The 19086-nt window shown below is 52.2% G+C and overlaps 1 protein-coding gene across 3 annotated transcripts; it reads left to right on the forward strand.

The window, feature by feature from the left end:
• Window positions 1-358: 358 nt before the first annotated feature.
• nsd1a (nuclear receptor binding SET domain protein 1a) lies at window positions 359-18585 on the forward strand. 3 transcript variants are annotated; one of them, XM_086158392.1, is made up of 23 exons: window positions 359-577; window positions 1429-2279; window positions 2909-3050; window positions 3137-3309; window positions 3393-5091; window positions 5643-5767; window positions 6571-6820; window positions 6899-6993; window positions 7116-7208; window positions 8726-8932; window positions 9051-9143; window positions 9241-9364; window positions 10520-10720; window positions 11652-11831; window positions 12634-12790; window positions 12865-13070; window positions 13171-13283; window positions 13369-13638; window positions 14501-14617; window positions 14694-14835; window positions 14918-15024; window positions 15107-15305; window positions 17091-18585. In XM_086158392.1, the coding sequence occupies exons 2-23, from the start codon at window positions 1446-1448 to the stop codon at window positions 17906-17908; spliced, it is 6345 nt and encodes a 2114-aa protein (XP_086014518.1). In that variant the 5' UTR covers window positions 359-577; window positions 1429-1445; the 3' UTR covers window positions 17909-18585. The 3 variants fall into 3 exon arrangements, with proteins under 3 accessions (XP_086014518.1, XP_086014521.1, XP_086014519.1); XM_086158393.1 differs by lacking the exon at window positions 359-577 and adding an exon at window positions 669-881; XM_086158395.1 differs by lacking the exon at window positions 7116-7208.
• Window positions 18586-19086: the final 501 nt, after the last annotated feature.

Genomic DNA, 19086 nt, shown 5'->3' on the forward strand with positions numbered 1-19086 from the left:
TTATTGATTTGTACGAGCGGAAGCCGTGCGTGTGTGTGTGTGTGTAACCTGGCGGGCCTTCTCTCCTCATGTAGGGGGTAAAACCGACTGAGGGAGGAGGAAGAACCAACATGGCGCTGGGTTTTTTTTTTTTTTTTTTTCCTCGGGTTTGACCGGGGAGGCCGTGCGCGCCTCGATCACGCGCACGCGCACCAAACCTCGCGAACGCGCAGCCGCCTCTCCCCATTCATTGACTTTGCAAAAACACACACTTTGGCTGCGGGGTGAGGTGTGCGTGTACGCGCAAGCGCGTGGAGGGTGAGTGTCACGGCCCTCTGCAGACGGGGGGAGGAGGAGGAGGAGGAGGAGGAAGCGGAGGGGGGGGGGGAGGCCCTGCCGATTGGCTGCCGCTCACCAACACACTCGGTCCGGGCTTGTTTTAACACAACCGGGGGGGCACCGCGACCGGCGGCGGGCAAAAAAAAAAAAAGAAAAAAGAAAAAACAACCGAGACATGTAGTGAATAAGTAAGGCCGCCGTGTGGGACCTGGCCGGAGGCTTCGCGTGACACCCCGGCCGTGCGTGGACGCCGATGGAGGTCTACTTCTTCTTCTTCTTCTCCTTCTCCTTCTCCTTCTTCTTCTTCTTCTTCTTTTGTGTGCGGCGCTGCTGACGGTGACAGTGTCCGGAGGTGGAGGGGGGGGAGGCGGGGGTCCGCCGCCGCCGCCGCCGAACCGGGCGATGAAGCGCGGCGCGCCGGGGCCTACTCCGAGCGCAGCCTCAGCTGGGATTGTGCAGATCCGCACACACACACACACACACACAGAAAAAAAAACACACACTCGCTTTGTGTCACGTTGCACACCGGCCGCAGTCGGTTTCACGGTGACCGACTTCTGATGGTAAGTTTTCCGCCCCCCACTCCCCACACGTGTTGATAGTGTTGTGAACTTGTATGTGTGTGAGAGAGTGTGTTTCGTTTCGGCCCTCCCGGTGAGTTGATAGTAGCTTCCTGTATTGCTGTGAGGCTGTAGCTTGTGTGTGTGTGTGTGTGTGTGTGTGTGTGTGACGGCTCAGTGTCAGCACCTCCGCAGCTCTCCTCCATTGACTGGAGTCCCCCAGCGGCCGCTGTGGCCCCCGGACCCCCGCACACCCCGCACACCCCGCGACCCACGGACAAAGCGGCGCTATGCTCGGATACCCTGTGAATGAGAGATGCTTTTTTTTTTTACCGGATATTCCGCTTTTTCGTCTTAACTGTGTGTGTTGTGAGTGTGCGCGCTCCTTTTACATCACTCTCTGTCTGACTCGTTTGGGTTTTTCCAATTTCCAATGTCTTCTCTGCTCCCCCGGAGTTATTGTTTTAGTCACCGATCTAGTTTGCATGTCCTTTTTCAAAAGAAATCAAATCGAATAATTTTGTTTTTTTTCCCCCCCCCTCCCCGACAGGGCAGAGCCATGACAACATGAGTCATACGTACAGAGCGGCCGTCAGGGCCGGCCCGCTGTTCGGCTCGGGCCAGCCGGAGCCGAGACCCCGCAACGGCCTGGTTGTGAGCACTTCCTGTGGAAAGCAGCGCGGCGCCATGAGGCGCGGGCCCTCGGAGCAGGCTTCGCCCGCGCAGCCCGGCGGCCTCGGGTACTGCCAGCCCGAGCCCCCTCTCTGCTACAGTCCGCTGCGGCGGCTGCAGGACTTGAGCGCGGCGGTGAAGAAGGCCGATCTGGAGAGGGAGCTGCACAACCGGAGCCGCTTGAACTGCGACGACGACGACGACGACGCGTTCCGGGCGCCGTCCGTCCGGCCGCCGCCTCCGTCCCCGGGCGACGGCGACACGGAGCCGTTCGAGACTCTGACCGACGTGGATAGGAACGGCTTCTCCCCCCGCAGCCCCGACAGCCTGGAGCGCTGTTCCCCCATCCCCAACGGCTACCTGCATTTCGAGTCGACGCTTTTCGACGGCGGCGGCGGCGACGACGCGAAGGAGGAGTCGGAGGAGAGCGCGCACAACAGCGGCATGGAGCTGGCGCCGTTTCACCAGCCCCACAGGCCGGGTCGGGACCGGACGCTCGCGGCCTCCAAGACCGCGTGCGGCTCGGGGTTCGACAAAAGGACGTACAAACCCACCCTCTTCAACCTGATGTCCAAAACCATATCGGAGCTGGACCCCACGCTGAGCCCCAGCGCGCTGCCCGACATCACCATGAGGGACGGCTGGAGCTTGGGGGAGGAGTCTGAGAGCGACGGTGAATTTTCCCCCCTCGAACCCGCGCTCGTTTCACCAGCGGGCACCGACTCAAATGTGAGTTCGATTCGTGCGCGGCAGCCAAGGTTTCTGTCCATCGAGGGTCCACCGTTAAACCGATGGGGGGGGGGGGGGGGGGGGGGCGTGCACGTTACCTGCTCGGAATAAGAAACGAGTTATGATATTCGACTACCGGCTTCTCAGAGGCCGCCGTCCACGCCTGCAAGGGTTGGTGTGTCTCCAGTGTTCACAGAAGAGGGCACAATCAGCGGGCCGCCGACTCAGTGCAAAATTCATTCCTGTCATTTCTAGAACGAGATGAACCGCCGGACGGTTGCGCAGCGGCTGACGCGTCGTAGGTCCTCGGTTTGATTCCGACAGGAGGGTCTTTGCGCGTTCTCACCGTGTCCGCGCAGGTTCTCCGGTTTCCTGCCGAGGTTCATCGGAGTGGATGTGAACGGTTGCACGTCGACGTGGCCTTGTGATCCACACACGGTGATTCCCGCCTCGTGTAAAATGACTGCTGAAACAGGCGGCAGCCCCCCCCCCCCCCCCCCCCCCTTGCGACCCCGAGCACAGGATCGTAGACGAACGCATCGACCGTAGAGGGCTTTACAGTTACGCTGCGCAGAATGCGTATGCCCGTTTCCATCTGCGTAACCCGTTTTGTTCACTGTCCCGTTCAGTCAAGCAGCCCAAAGAAAAAGCCGTTTCCCACGGTTCAATACGTGGAGGGGGACCTGGTGTGGGCCAAATTCAACAGGCGACCCTGGTGGCCCTGCCAGGTCATCTGCGACCCAGATCAGGGGATCCACACCAAGATGAAAGGTGAGGCTTCGGAGAGCGCGTCACGTTTGCCGACTGTAAAGCGAGCGTGTTGTCGCAACCGGTTAACGGATCCGGTCCCGTTCCAGCGCCCAGTCCCCGTCCCTGTCGGATGTACTTCCTGGAGACGATCGGGGCGATCATGGAGTGCGCCTGGGTCCCGGGAAACGCCGTTCTCGCGTTCGAAGGAGGCCATCAGTTCCAAGACCTGCCCGTCTTGCGGCGGCGGGGCAAGCAGAAAGAGAAGGACTACAAGTACTCGGTAAGGTCGCGAATCGAATACGTGAACGTGCCGTTCTGGTGTCGTCGACACGATCGCCGTTGTTATTTTTGTTTGTTTGGCAGATACCCAAGACTTTGCTGACGGCGTGGAAAGTCAGCGTGGCGGAGGCTGAATACATGCTCCCCGGCAGACGGCAAGGTGCCGGGAGCGTGCCGGCCGCATCCGTCAACGGGGAGGAGCGCGTTCCCTGCCCGGTCTCGGCCGAGAAGCCCCCTCGCCGCTCGGACGCGGGGCCGCCGCCGCCGTCGGCCGGCGCGGCCCCCCACCGGAGCCAGCGACGTCCCGCCAGAAGTGCCGCGGCGGCTCAATCCGACAAGAGAAAAGCGTGCAAGAAAAAGAAATATCTGTCGGACATATTCGGCCACATTACGATCGGATCGAAAGAGTCGTCGCCCGCCCCGGCGGACACACTGGACCCCCTTTACGCACCGACGCGTGCACTGAAAGACGAGAGGGAGGACTCGCCTTACGCCGACCTGGATACCGTGCCGATTCTGCACCGCCCGAAAAGGACGTCGACGAGGATCGACTCGACCGAAAATGTGAAACGTCCGGCCCACTTGCGCGCTTCCCCCGCGAGCTTGACTTTCGACGCGATGTCTCGTTTCGCCGATGCCGAACAGAGTCCGGGCGACTGTCTCCGGCTGTCGCGCCGTCCGGCGGACGCGCACTCCCTCAGCCTCTCCGCCAGCAGTCGGCTCATGACGAAGGCCCTGGAGGCGGAGGAGGAAAGGGATGCGGAAGAGGCGCTCGCCGCAGGCCTCCTCCTAACAGACGCCCACTGCGGTGGCGGTCGGCACAATACGGCCGGTATCGCCGCTCTAATGAGAGATGAATCCCTGGACGCCGGTCGCGGCTCACCCAAGAGGCGAGCGAGAAAGCCGGAGAAGAAACAAATTCGCAACGGCTCGTTGATAAACCCCAAAGTTCCCGATGACCCCTCCGCGTGGCCCGTGGAGATAAAGATGGAAAACGATGTCCAGAGCTTTCTGTCTTCTTCCCCGTCGCCGTCTCCCGTCGACACGTTCCGCGACGTCAAAGAGGTCACGTTTCGGTCTCTGGTGAAGGAGGAGAGCGGCGCCTCGGAGGACGCCGCCTTTCGGCCCGATACCAACTACAGGTTCAGCACCTTCCTCATGCTCCTGAAAGACATGCACGACACCAGGGAGAAAGAGGGCCGGCCCTTGGTTCTGCCGCCGGCGCCGGCGCCGATCAAAGAGGAACCGCTGGTCGTCCCCACCTCCGCGAGAAAGGATCTCCTCAAGAGCGGCGACGGTTTCGGTCGAAGGATCAAAACGGAGAGTGGGCAGTCGGTCAGGTCGGCGCCGAAATCGAAAAGCAGGACTAAGCCCATCATGACGGCCGACACCTACCACTGCAAAGATTTCCCCGTTTACCTTCAGAATTCTGACAAGCCGCGGAGAAAGCAGAGGCTGCCGGCCAAGTTGAAGTCGGGCATCGCCGGCCTTTGCCCGGAGCTGGCCGACTTCGCCTACGGCAGGGAGTTTGTGAGCGGCCACGCCGACTTCGCCGCCGCCGACCGCCCGGCGACAAGCGGCCGCTCGGACAAGAGCTCCGAATCGACCGTAGCTTTGAAGAAGCGCTGGCAGATGGCGGACGACCACCTCGCCGGAGACCCGAGCGACGCGTACGCCGAGGCGAGCGGGCCTCGCGGCAAACGAGTGTCTTCTGATTTCAAGCGGGAAGTCGAAAAGCGAACCGGGAACGACTCGCCTTTCTCGGACGCAGGCGGCGCCGCCGGTAAGATGCGAGCCTCCGCTGTTGATTTTTGCCAATATTGTCGCTGTGGAGGGGGGGGGGGGGGGGACTCAAAAGTTCGCCAGACCCAATTAGAACTTGGAATTAATCGCGCTAAATGTTATTATGGACATATTAGCGCCTCCTTGAAACTGGCCGTGAACCATCAATAGTCTTTTGCTAGTTCTTCGCTTGCTTCATACCTGCAGGCTACTCAATACCGCCTGAACCGGCATTTGTATAGCGCAATGAATTTTAGGCAAATGAGGGCAGAAAAGGGCCTGTTGCCGCTCTGCGGACTAATATTCAATACGCATGACACTTCCCTGTTTCACGTACCTCAAGGAGCTGTCCAGGCACCGGGGTTTTTATTTGTCGTTTGACCGAAACGGGATGTTTTGAGGCTGGAAAGGAGAGAAAAAAATGTAAAGGTCTTTTCCGTTTATTGTCTGATAAATGGTGAAAGTCTTTTATTGTGACACGCCTTGGTCAAAAGGCCACAACCCTTCTTTCTATGAATATACCACGGACTTCACGTGTGCTTTTAAAAACAGGGCACCCAGAGAACAAGCGGCTCCGGAAACCGACGAAAAGGCTCCTGGAGTCGACCGTCGAGTATGAACAAATATTTGCCCCAAAAAAGAAATCAAAGAAACATGCGTTGGAGTCTTCCAGAATGGTAAGAGAGAGTTTTATGAGGATTTATCAGTATTATGAGATTGTTAAATCCCACATCTTATCGGATTTCAGATCAAGACATCAGATCAATTCGTAAACCGGGTTGTGCGTGCAGCAAATAATCTGGCGTTCTCTGCAAATCAGCGGTGGATCGCTGCAGCGATTAAGTTGAAATGTATCAACAATCTGTCAAGCGCATTATTTAGAACATATTACTTTGGTGAACGTAAACCTCGGACACTGTTCGATTGCACTCTCAGGGAATTTATTTTTTTCGTTTCAAACATACAGTTCTGTAAGGTAACACAGTTTTAAGAGTTTAAACCGATGGGTTTTGTCATGATCGTGCTTCTTTGTAGAAATGCAAGCGTTATTGTATATATTTGTTTATGGCCCCTGGTAAATGCGGTGGCTGCGGATCAACTGTTTTCAGTTTGAGTAAATAATCGTTACCTGCGTTTACATCTGTATTTAGTGCTTTCCCGTTGTGGTCTGATCGCTCGGGGCAGGTTTTCATTGGAAAAGGGGCCAAAGAAGTCGAGTTACACGGTGACACAAAAGACCAGAAAAGTCATGTGAGCAACACTGCTGACGTTTAGGAGCGTCAGCGAACATCTGGAGCCTGCGCTGATCATAACAGAAGCGCAACGCTTCTTCGAATGCCAAACAAAAGTGGCATTAGCTCTTCCAAGAGGGAGTAAAAACACTCCCAGGACTATAGTTTTGTTTTTATGTATTCCGGCCACAAAACAACTGGAAACACTTTGGATCAGATCCCCGCCGCAAAATGTCTTTGCTTTCCAGGTTGCTAGTGCAGCCGTTTACGGTGAAGCGGAAGAGCCATCAGGGACGTCTCCTCTCGGAGACCTCGCCGCCGCAGCGGAGACCGTTACCTCAACCTCGTGTGACAGAGGGCCGGCCGAAACGCCGGCCTCGCCGGATCACGGTCCGTCTCAGGAAGATTGCTCCGGAACCCCTTCGGCGTCCCCGGCTTCGGCGCGACCCCCGCTTCGCTCAGACACTGCAGAAGCCACCGATCTACCTCCTGAATCCGGTATTCGCGGGCATTACGGTATGTCCACGCATCCTGTGCAGAGTTGCAGAGGTTAAGTGTTTTCGCTCTCCGGCGCAGGCTTAATAACCACGGAACGAAAGAGGCCGAGGAAACTGTCGCACAAGGTCTTGGAATGCACCATTGAGGAAATCTTCATTCCCACAAAGAAGAAGGTAGGGGCCGTTGCGCCGAAGCCGGGTGAAATGGCCGCAAAGACGATCCGGGTCGGGTTTGTTTTTTTTTTCCCCGTTCGAAAGGTTGCCGTACTTTCATCGTGTATCGCTCTTTCCTCCAGGAGCCAAAGCGTCACGGTGCGGTTTCCTCGGAGGCGAAGGTGTCAGTCAGGAACGCTCTGATACCTCAAAAGGACAAGCTCAAAGAAAACTCAGTCAGTATCTTTGTGCGCCCTCTTCGGAGACCTTTGGGTTTTGTCATCTTCCCTTTTAGTGAGATGAGGAGACCGAGGCCCTCCAACGTGCCGTGTCCGACCCGTGTCAAAAAAACACTGAATATACAGTTAGGCCCAGAAATAGTAATCGGACAAATACTGGTTCGCGTGACCCGTAGCGAAATGTTACTTGGATGTTTTGTTGAGAATCCTTTGCAGGCAGTGACGGCCTGAAGTCTGGAACCCGTGGACGTCACCGAAACGCCGGCTTTCGTCCTTCGTGTTGCTTTGCCGGGCTTTTACTGCGGCTGTTTGTCGGTCTTTCTTCCTTCAGTTTTGTCTTGAGCGTGGGAAAGGCGTGCTATGTTGGTGATGGCAGAATATTCCACTTTTATGCTTTAAAAAAACTCCCAGGTCGCTTTTTCAGTATGGTCTGGATCGTTGTCCATCTGTACAATCAACTTTGCCGCATTGGCTGAATCTGAGCAGAAAGTACATACTTAGACACTTCATAATTCATTCAGCTTCTTCTGTCTTTTGTCAAATCGTCAATAAACCCAAGTGACCCCGTGCCAAAAAGAGGTGGCCGCATATGAAAGAGCTGTAATTCCTAAACCCTAGCTCCAATTTGGATGCCAATCCTCTTGAATCACAGCCGAGAGGCTGCATTTTAAGCCCGTATCGACCGTCTCGTCGTATCTCGAATATGCTTCCGTAAACCGCTGAAACAAGAAAACCCGTGTCACCGTCCAAATATTCCTGGGCCTAACTGTATGTTTTGGCAGGCGGCAAGGTTAGCGCTGCTTCTGGTCGCCGGTTCGAGTCCGACCGTGTCTGCGCGGGCTTCCTCCAGGTTCTCCGGTTTCCGTCCACGATCCAAAAACACGCAGGAGGTTCTTTAGAGACCCTAAATTGCCCAGATATGTGAACGAGAGGGCGGATGTGTGAATGAGTGGCTACGTTTCCCTACGATGAGTGAATTTCCACATCTAATTTGCAAAGTAAATATAGACCGAGAACCATTTCTAATAATATTAATTCAACACGTGGGTTTATGACGCCTGGATGACAAATGTCCCATGACAAGGTCTGATTTTTAGAATACGATTACCTTTTTTTTGTCTCATTCAGCCTTCACCTGTATATTTCAGGTTAAATAATAATCGCATTTTAACCGAAATGTGCCTCTCCTGAGTTTTCTAATCCTCGATGGCTCAAATTCGTTGCTGATTCTTGCAAAATATGCAGTCCTGACACCATATCTGTCCGCAAAACGAAAGCCGGTCGACCGTATCTGAGCTTCCCGTGCTTTTAGGCATGTTCAGATGTGTGTTTGAAGGCCTGGAGACAGACGCGGCCGCAAACACAACAGGCCGTTCGTCATGCAGTTCCTTAGTATGGAGCGCTTTCCTAGCTCCTCACCGTGTACACTAAGTCTCTCATCTTGCAACAGGGAACGTGGCAAGCCTCAAAATATGTCCTTTTTAAATAAGTACTTATGATGTTGTTTTGGACAGGCGGTAGCGGTAAAGACAGAAAAGCCCGCGCCCGGCGCATCGCCGGCCCCGGCTGCAGACACAGAGAAGGAAACCGCGGCCGTCACTCCGAGCGGATCCCCGAGCGCCCACCGAGCCGAGAGCCCCGAGCCGGGGCCGGACGCCGATGGCTTCCGCACCGAGGAGGGACACGGCGTACACGCCGGGACGCTGACGCCGAAACCCGAGGTGCGCACGGTCGAGAGCGGGCCTCTTTTTCTTCGATCTGTGTCGTAAACATTCACGACAGAAAGACCAGACAGCAGCGTGCGTGAATATCCCTGACACATGTGTCCGCCCCCCGTAGATGCCGCCCGTGGGTTTGAATGACAGCCTTTCTCTCCAGGCGGATGGAAAAGGGAAAATCGGAGCGGCGTGCTTGAAGGAGAACGTCTGCCAGGTGCGACGACGTCAAAACAATACTGTATTTTCACTTTCGGTTGCCTCGCCCTCGACTGAAACGCGTTCGCCGAACGCGCATTTGTGTGTTTGTCCAGGTGTGCGAGAGGGCAGGGGACCTGTTGCTATGTGACGGCCACTGCTACGGCGCTTTCCACCCGCGGTGCATTGGCTTGTCTGCTGCACCCAAGGGGAAATTCCTCTGTCGACAGTGCACTACTGGTGAGAACCGCTCCTGTCACGAATAAATCATTTACATCGTCGGATTTGCACGAGCGAAAGCTTGCACGTCTCTATATTAAGTGTGAACGGTTGTGTGGCTATGATTCGTCAAAGAGAGGGTGAATGGTTTTACTTTTAGATGACGTGTGAATGAGTGAGCGAATCATTTTATGGCTGTATGATGTAAATGTTTGAATGTCCGTATGGCGTGTGAATGGTTTTATATCTATACGACGTCTACGGCTGTATGTCTGTATGGCACGTGATTGAGAGGGTGGACGGCTGCCTGTTTATTTGACACGTGAACGAGCGGATGGATAGTCGTATGTCTATATCGGTGTTTCCCGACCGCTGCGCCGCGAGAGATCATCGGGTGCGCCGTGGAAAAATGCCCACTTTCACCCGATCGGTCCGAAAATGATTTATCCAACGCAAATAATGTGTCTTCCTGTGTCTATGTGGGCAGCGTGTCCATTCCATGGCGACGGGTCGTGAATGAACCTGCGCATCTGTGTGTCAGTGACGCTTGGCGTGATACATTTTTAAAATAAAAAGTACTCGTATCTGCGTAAACAAACAGGCGGCGTTGTCGAAAACGACCGAGACCAGTGAGAAAGCGGTGACGGCTGCTATAAAGTTGCTGAACTCGTCTCTGAATCCAAACAGCCCCACACACACCGGAGCAAAACATTAATACGACCTGCCGGCAAAATCGTTGTAGAAGAAACGCTCGGCTCTGGCGTCGATAAAGAAATAGCCAGAGTTCTCTCAAATAATACCGTTTTCAGACATATCGATGACATGTCTTGAGATATTGAAAAAATTGGGAAATTTGCATGGCGACTTGACGAATCTACAGATATTAGATATATTATATTTCACACGAAGTAAATCGAGACTACGGTTTCATTCTAATTCGTCAAAAAGTGTTTTTGACATATTTATTGGGTGATTTTTCGAATGTAAAATATGCGCCGTGGCTCGAAACAGGTTGGGAAACACTGGTCTACGCGATGCGTGAATGAGAAGGTGAATGGCTGCCCGTTTACTCGACGTGAGCGACAGGCTGAATGGTTGACGCTCCGTAAGATGAGTGAACGAGAGTCTCCGTGTCACGTATTTTAGTCACCGATGCTGACATTTTGGGAATTTCAGGTGTTCACACATGTTTCGTGTGTAAGAGGGCGGGAAACGGGGTGAAGCGCTGCATAATCCCCTTGTGTGGGAAGTTCTACCACACGGACTGTATCCTGGCCTTCTCGGCCACGCAGCCACACAACAAGGGCTTCCGCTGCGCCCTGCACGTCTGTCTGACCTGCCACATCACCAATCCGCTCAACGTCTGCAGCTCCAAAGGTACGCAAGAAATATCACCAGATGTGTGAACGGTTGCGTGTCTTCCTACGGCTTCAGTCCCATTTCAAGGACCGGATCTTTCCAGAAGCGGCGACTTTAGGAGGCTATCGAGGTCGCGATCACGGACGTATTCCGTGGGAAAGGGGACGACTTTTATTTTTCGCCGTTACGGAATTCTTTTGGGTTCGTTTGATCTTTTTTGTAGGGTTTTATCCGGCTGATTTGGATTTTTCCATTCATTTATGCATTGCTTTTTTATTTATTTTTACTTTGTCCTCAAGCGATGCTTGACCAAACACAGGCTAAGCAGTCTCTAGTTTATATTCAAATGACTATTTTATTTTCTAATCAGGACCATATAAAGTTACTGTCATGTGTTTGTAAAGTCTCACTTAATGGTCCATATGTAATTGAAAAGCCACCTTTTCCACTGAAATGCCAAGTGCTTAAATGTAGGCCCCTGACAAAAAGTGAATTGAAACGCTAGTTATCAGCCTATAACCGATAAACCGCTTCAGTCCTCCGAATCCGATTGGTTTCAGAGAGGAAATTTCTCTAAAGCGGGAGAGAAACTTCCAGAAATACAGAATGACACCAGTGACCCACTTCCTCCTGGAAATGGCCTGACCTTTTTCGCACGAACCTCTCGAGAACCATCGAGAAACGACCCGGAAATCCGCACGAAAACGATCCGACGTCGGTCAGGAACAAATCGTTCACAAAGTCAAACTTCATCTCCTCAGCCCGCTCGGCACTCCAAATACACGCCATGATTTAAACATATGAATTTGTTTCGGCTCGATCGTGGAAATAAGGCGCGCAAGAGGAAACCGAGCGCTGAGTAAATGTTGCAGTGTGACTTTTACACGACTCAACAGCTTGGATGTGTGTCGAGCGGTGTTTTTTATTGCCGATGCGCTCGCCCCGGCAGGTCGCCTGGCCCGCTGCGTCCGCTGCCCCGTGGCTTATCACGCCAACGACAACTGCATGGCCGCGGGCAGCGTGGTGCTGGCGAACAACAGCTTCCTATGTCCCAACCACTTCACGCCGCGCAAGGGCTGCAAGAACCACGAACACATCAACGTCAGCTGGTGCTTCGTGTGCTCCGAAGGTGGGTTCGCCGATCCAGTCCCGATCACCGGATCTGATGATCCCGAGTAGCCGTGCCAGAAACACGGCTGTAGGATAAGCAGGGAGGCTCGCTGTCGAGTCGAAATATCGCCCCCGACGTACTCCGTTTGTCGTCATTCGCGTCCAATCTCAGCAGCGATATCGCGGTTAATGGTGATTCGTCTCAATCGTTTCCTTATTGTTTTGCTCACGATGACATTTATTGAGGATCGGAGGCTCTCCGTCGACAGCAGTTTTAATACCAATTTTACGACAGAGGTCCGTTCGAAAAAAATATAAGACACTTTGGGATTTTCCGGTATGACATCATTTAGCCAATAAAGCTGGATGCGCTTTTTTAGAAGTCCATCGACCACTTGCTCCTCGGATCGGGTGTATAATGTTACACGTCGATCAAGTCTCGACTTTGTGATCGGAGGTTTTATTTAGAAGAGCAAGAAAAGAACGCTTTACTTTGGCACATTTACGTTTCACGTACAGCGCAACATCCGCCGCATCTGGACCTCCTGCGTTTAACCCACGGTGGAAGAACCACGGGCAGCGGTTGGGGGTTCGGCGTTTTGCTCAACGGCACTCCGGCGGTCGAGGAGGGGGTTCGGGAGTGGCGTTCGCCGATTCACGCGCCCACGCTAAGCGAGCCAGGAATCGAGCCGCCAACCCTCGGGCTCCGAGCAACAGCCGTTGCCGATATTTTAGCGCTTTTTCTCGTTCGTCGTCGGCGTGTCGCAACCGGTTTTACTTATCCCATCCGGTGATTCTTGATAGTGAATCCCTGTCGGTAGGTGGCAGTCTGCTCTGCTGCGAAGCCTGTCCGGCCGCTTTCCATCGGGAGTGTTTGAATATGGAGATGCCTCAGGGCAGTTGGTTCTGCAACGACTGCAAGGCCGGAAAGAAGCCTCGCATCAAGGACATCCTGTGGGTCAAATGGGGACGTTACAGGTAAAGGGCTCGACAAACGTCAAGCGCGAAGCCGGTCGCTCTGTCGCGCTTCCGAACCTGTGAACCCTGTGCAGGTGGTGGCCGGCGGAGGTGTGCATAAACAAAGACGTCCCGACGAACATCCTGAGGATGAAACACGAGGTGGGAGAATTCCCGGTGCAGTTCTTTGGCTCCAAAGATTTCGTGTGGACGTACCAGGCGCGAGTCTTCCCGTACATGGAGGGCGACACCCACAATATCGAGAAAATGGGCAAAGGCGCGGACGCCGTGTACAAAAAAGGTACGACGTTTTTAGTCCGAAGACAACCTTTTTCGCGGCGGGCGCCAACGTACGTGGAGTTCTGACCTCGTCTGTGCGGTGGTGTTTTTTTTTCTTACAGCCCTGACTGAAGCGGCAGAACGATTCAAGGAGCTCCAGACCGAGAGAGAAATGAGGCAGCTCCAGGAGGACAGGAAGAACGACAAGAAACCTCCCCCCTACAGGCACATCAGGGTAGCTTTTTTGTCGTCGTGTTTAGCTCATTTAGCCGACGACGTCGCGCAGAGAGAATACACCGTGCCCCGTTTCCGCCCCTCAGGTGAACAGGCCGGTCGGCAAGGTGCAGATCGTCACGGCCGATTTATCCGAGGTCCCGCGCTGCAACTGCAAGGCGTCGGACGACAGCCCGTGCAGCGGCGACTCGGAGTGCATCAACCGCATGCTGATGTACGAGTGCCACCCTCAGGTGTGCGCAGCCGGGGAGCGCTGCCAGAACCAGGCCTTCACCAAGCGCCAGTACACGTCCGTGGAGATTTACAGGACGCTGGGTTGTGGCTGGGGTTTACGTGCCGTGTCGGATATTAAAAAGGTGGGATTTCCATGATTAACGTCTTAAACAACTATGTGCGTTTCTTGTGTTTGCTTGAGCAATTAGCGTATACATACATACATACGTGTGTGTGTGTGTGTGTGTGTGTATGATTAAAAAAATAGAATTTGAATATGTTATCTTGGTAGAGGGAGCTAGAAAATGGTTTGTGACGGTAATGAGGGGAAAGTAATTACTCGGGCAAAAACATGACAAATTGCAGAAAAATGTGCTTGAAAATCAACTAAAAGAGTCAAGAAAATGATGGATCACGGTGGACAAAATAATTGAAATCATTGGAATAATAGGGAATTTTAAGACATCCTCTTGGAGCAAAAGACAAGGGAACAGAGTTATTTGTTCTGTTTGCTTTGGACGATGGTAGACACAACGAGGAACGGAGGCCGGCCGTGGAAGCTGCGCGGCCGTCCCCTCTATTATGGCAATATTGCCAAGTGTTTATAAAAGGACTCAGCAGTCAAGCGGGCTTGGAATGTTGTAGAAAACATGAGTTTGATTGGGGTTGACGCCGAGATCTGATCCCCCGCGGGGGGGCAGAGAAAATTGTCCTGGGAAAAGAGCGAAAGGACGATGATTTTCCATAAATGTGAAGAACAGTGAGATCATGTCGTATTTTTCACTATTTTGATTTTCAGTTGCCAGACAAAGACCTAAAAGTTCAATTTGCACTAGTACAACAAACATCCAAACTTATGAAAGAATGAGATTTGAATGTCGGGCCTGTCAGTGTTGATGCCTCCGAACTCACTTTTCAACAAATCGGGCACGGGCATTTATTAACAGCGCCTGCCGGAATCTCAAGATGTATTTTGTTTTTTGTTTTTTTTTTCCCCCCATCTAGGGAGCTTTTGTGAGCGAGTACGTGGGAGAAGTGATAGACGAGGAAGAATGTCGCGCCAGGATCAAACATGCTCAGGAGAATGACATTTGTAACTATTACATGCTTACACTGGACAAGGTGAGAGACCGCTGGTTTGAATGAGGATGCCCGTTTCGGTGGTCGCTTGTAAACCTTTGCGTTTGTGAAACCTCAGGACCGGATCATCGACGCCGGGCCCAAAGGGAATCAGGCGCGTTTTATGAACCACAGTTGCCAGCCGAACTGCGAGACTCAGAAGTGGACCGTGAACGGGGACACCAGGGTGGGACTGTTCGCGCTGCAAGACATCCCGAAAGGTCGGAGTGACCCGGATAACCCGCCGCCAAATCCCACGCGTTTAAGTTGCACGGGATCGGCCTGACGACGTGTGTGCTTTAGGTGTGGAGCTGACTTTCAACTATAACCTGGAGTGTCTGGGCAACGGGAAGACGGTTTGCAAGTGCGGAGCCCCCAACTGCAGTGGTTTCCTGGGCGTTCGACCGAAGGTTAGCCTCCGCGCGGATTCAGCGATTCACGGTCATTCACGGTTTTGGTGACCGTCAGCTGCTTGTTTTTGTCCACGTGCAGAACCAGCCGCCCGCCGAGAAACCGAAGGAAGGGAAGAGGAGGGTCGGCATGAAGAAGAAGACCAAGCAAGAAGTGAGAAAAGAGAGAGAGGACGAGTGTTTCAGCTGCGGTGACGGGGGCCAGGTGGTTTCCTGTAAGAAACCAGGTTGCCCCAAGGTCTATCATGCCGACTGTCTCAACCTGGCAAAGAGGCCTGCAGGCAAGTAGAGAGGAGGCTCATATTTCACCTTGAAAAGGCTTCATTTGCATTTTCTGCACAGTCAGATGTGCAAACTCGTTTCAGTGTAAAGCAGATGTATTGCTATTTTTCCCACCGTGTTAGTACATGTGCGTAGAATACGTGGTGCATGGCCGCATGGGAAATACATTTGTTTTCATTACCGCATATTACTGTTGTGATTCAAAATTGAATGCCGCTTAGATGACATGTCAAGCACATCATTACGTCATGCGTACGATGAGTCTGGGGTCGCGGCGGTAAGCGCCCTCGCCTCACAGCAAGTGGGTCCTGCCTCTCATGCAGCAGGTTCCCTGGAGACACCAGATGAATGAATGAATGAATTTTATTTAAGGACAGACAGTACAGTGCCATTAAACATTTCAGCATAAAATGCGATATGAGAAGATGGATGTACCAGACAGGCTTAGCAGAGTTGCTATATTGCACCCGGCTGTCCGTGGGTGGAGTAAATGTACTCCAGTGGGGAATAAAAACAATTAGAAGTAGCTAAAACAGGTTGAAGACAGGTTAAAACATGTTAAAACCAGTTAAAACCGCTTGCTTGTGGTTAGGGCCTGATAAGAGGTTCATATCATTCTTTTTTTTTTTTTATTATATGCAAAAGCAAGGCGGAAGCATCAAGGAGGCTGGCGGGGCAGGTCGCTAGACAGTTTGGCTCGAGACGGAGACGGCTCTGGCTTAGTGTTGGCATATTTGTTTTCTTAGCAGGAGCTGTTTGGTGGCTTCAATGAAGCTCCGAAGACTCAAAGTTTTATCTCCTAGGGGCAGATAGCCCGTGCTAGTCTGTAGGTTTGCCTAGTGATCGACTGGCGGCCGGTCCAGAGTGTGTCCCGCCTCGCCCAATGAGAGCGGGGATAGAATAGAATAGAACTGTATTGATCTCGAAGGAAATTATTTTGCCGGAAGGCTCCGACTCCAAACGTGCTCTTGATTTCATCGCTGTCAGGCTTCCCCCGTGCAGAAATGGGAGGTGTTATACAGTTTGATGGCCACAAGTAAGAAAGACCTTCTGTGGCGTTCTGTGGTGCTCCTCGGCTAAGCGTGCAAGGGGTGAGAGGCGTCGTCCTTGATTCTGAGCAGCTTCTTCAGCATCTTCCTCTCAAACACCTCCGCTAACGAGTCCAGTTCAACTCCCAGGACGAAGCCAGCCTTCCCGATGAGCTTATTAAGCCTGTTAGCGTCAGCTTCCTTCAGCCTACCGCCCCAGCACACTGCAGCGTAGAAGATGACACCGGCCATCTCTGTGTGATCAAACATCTGCATATTTTCAGAGATGTATTTTAGTCCCCCTGCAACCCCCAATGAGAAGCAGCACAGACAGTGAATGAATGAATGAAAGCGGGTACTACGAATAAGATTTATTGTGACTTACACTCTGCAAGGGGAAAGCAATGTGTTGATTTAAAACTGGCAATACTCATGAAATCCCACAGGGAAGGATCAAACCGACATTTTAATTTTGTGCTCACGTTATCAAAAAGTATGATACTGATATGACGGAAGACAATTTGTTGTTGAGTAGAATAGAATGCATCTTTAATCGTCCCGTGAGACAATTTCAATTCTCAGTGCAGCGATGAGCATGTAAATACTACCGGATCAAAACTGTGGCGTACAAAGTACCGGAAGGTATAACAAATGAAAAACAAACCCTCTCGTGCAATTGTTATGAGTAATACCGTTCGGTGGTTCCGAACAAGCGTAGGTGTTTTCAGTTATAAATGACACCGAGCTCCCTTTCAGGGCGATGGGAGTGTCCGTGGCACCAGTGCGACGTCTGCGGGAAAGAGGCGGCCTCGTTCTGCGAGATGTGTCCCAGCTCTTACTGTAAGCTACATCGTGACGGCATGCTCTTCATCTCCAAGCTGGATGGCAAGCTGTCCTGCAGCGAGCACGACCCCTGTGGGCCTGACCCACTGGAGCCGGGGGAGATTCGGGAGTATGTGCCCAACATGACCCCCGTGAGGCCCGGCGCCGCGGTTGCGCCCTCCGCCCCCGGTCTGGAACCAGACTCCGGGAGAGCCGCTTCCACCGCCGCCGCCTCGCCGGCCAGCCAGGGCTCTCGAGCCAGGCAAGATCCTCCTCCTCGTCTCTACATCAACACAAAGACGGCTACCTCCAGCTTCATACCCACCAGCGTGTCCTGTCATAATGACAAGAGCGAAAGGAGCGAGCTATCCGCCGACGAAGCCTCCAGAGGTGAAAAGGAGGACGGCGAGATAGAGGACGGGGAAGTGTGCGGGATAGAGGTGGAGCTGGAAGACGACGAGGACGATGACGAGGAGGAGGACGACGACGACGACGACAACGATGATGAAGACGAAGATGACGACGACGACGACGACGAAGAAGAGGAAGCGGAGAATGAATCGGAGGAGATCGAGATAGTTGAAGATGAGGATGACGAGCCGCTGTACGGAGACGACTCGGTGGACGGGGACCTGGCGAAGGGGGACGTGTACGACACGTGGGGGGATTTTGAGAACGAAGACGACGACGACGGAGACATGGAGGCGGTGGACTTGGAGGAGTGGATGAGAGTGGAGGACAAAGACAAGTGACCGCCTGCCCCCCCCCCCCTCACACACCCTTTCAGCTAAAACACTCAGAGGACACACAGCGTCAGTGAAATGCTGCGATAGTTATCTATTTTGGTACCTACTTGAATGCGAAACTGCCTTCACTTTGGTACAACTTTGCCTTCTCATCCCCGCACTGCTGGACTCACAGAGGGGATTCACTCTGGTGCTGAGGCTCAAGGACTCTTACGCTTATATTAATATCTTTATTTGTGTCTGGTGCTGTTCGGCTCTTTGTTTTCTTTCTCTCGACACTGTTTACATTTTGCATCTTATTTTTTAAACATTTGGCCATTTGGTATATATATATATATATATATACATATATATATATATATATGAGGAAAAGATACAAAGACGTATCTTGACCAAACCGTCATCTCAAGGGCATCTCGTGTTGTTACTGTATCAAACATTTTAGTGTTTTCACTGGGCCATGTTACAGTTAGACACAACCGTAGCTATTCAGTGCTCCCGAGGATCACGCATCAGAGCTGAAGGTGATACGTCTTTGTGGCGAAAGCAGCCTGCACTCTTTCAGATTCCATTTATGACACCAGTCCTTTCTGTTCCTTCAACAGTTCAGGTCCAGAGCTATCATTGAAATCACATCCATGTATTTTCATCTCCCCAATTTAGAATAAAAACAAAGTAATTTACTTGGCATCCAGTACTTAATTCCCTCTAATCCAATAATATCCTGCAGAAATCATCTGGTTTTGTTTTTTTTCTCTCCAGAAGCTGTGTTTGAGTTTACTACTGCATGTTAACAGTTGCTAAATCAAAAGCAGTGTTGGGGGCCTGAAGTTTTTAAAGGATGTTTTTCATGTCACGTTAGTACCCTTTTAACCCAATCATGAGTTAAGCTGACGTTATTGATTTTGTATTTCATCTATCTTTTCAATCGGTGCAGCCGGTAAGCCCTTCAGTTCCATGAAGAAAGTGTTTAGCGTAACAACAAAGAAGCACGTTTCGAACTTTCGGGTTTCGCTGAACACCAAGAAAAGGAAGGATTAAATTAAAAAAAAAAAAAAAAAAGGATTCTGGCTTTTTCCACGGCTAATTTAAGAACTCAACTTTGTTACACATTTAAACGCAAAATAAATTATTACGGTTATTTTTTTTCTGTAACTTTTTTTCCTCCATGTTCAGATGTTCAC

Source organism: Fistularia commersonii, chromosome 13 (genome assembly GCF_037954325.1).
Source record: "Fistularia commersonii isolate RoL2024-O1a breed Wild chromosome 13, RoL_Fcom_v1.0, whole genome shotgun sequence".
Classification (NCBI taxonomy): Eukaryota; Metazoa; Chordata; class Actinopteri; order Syngnathiformes; family Fistulariidae; genus Fistularia; species Fistularia commersonii.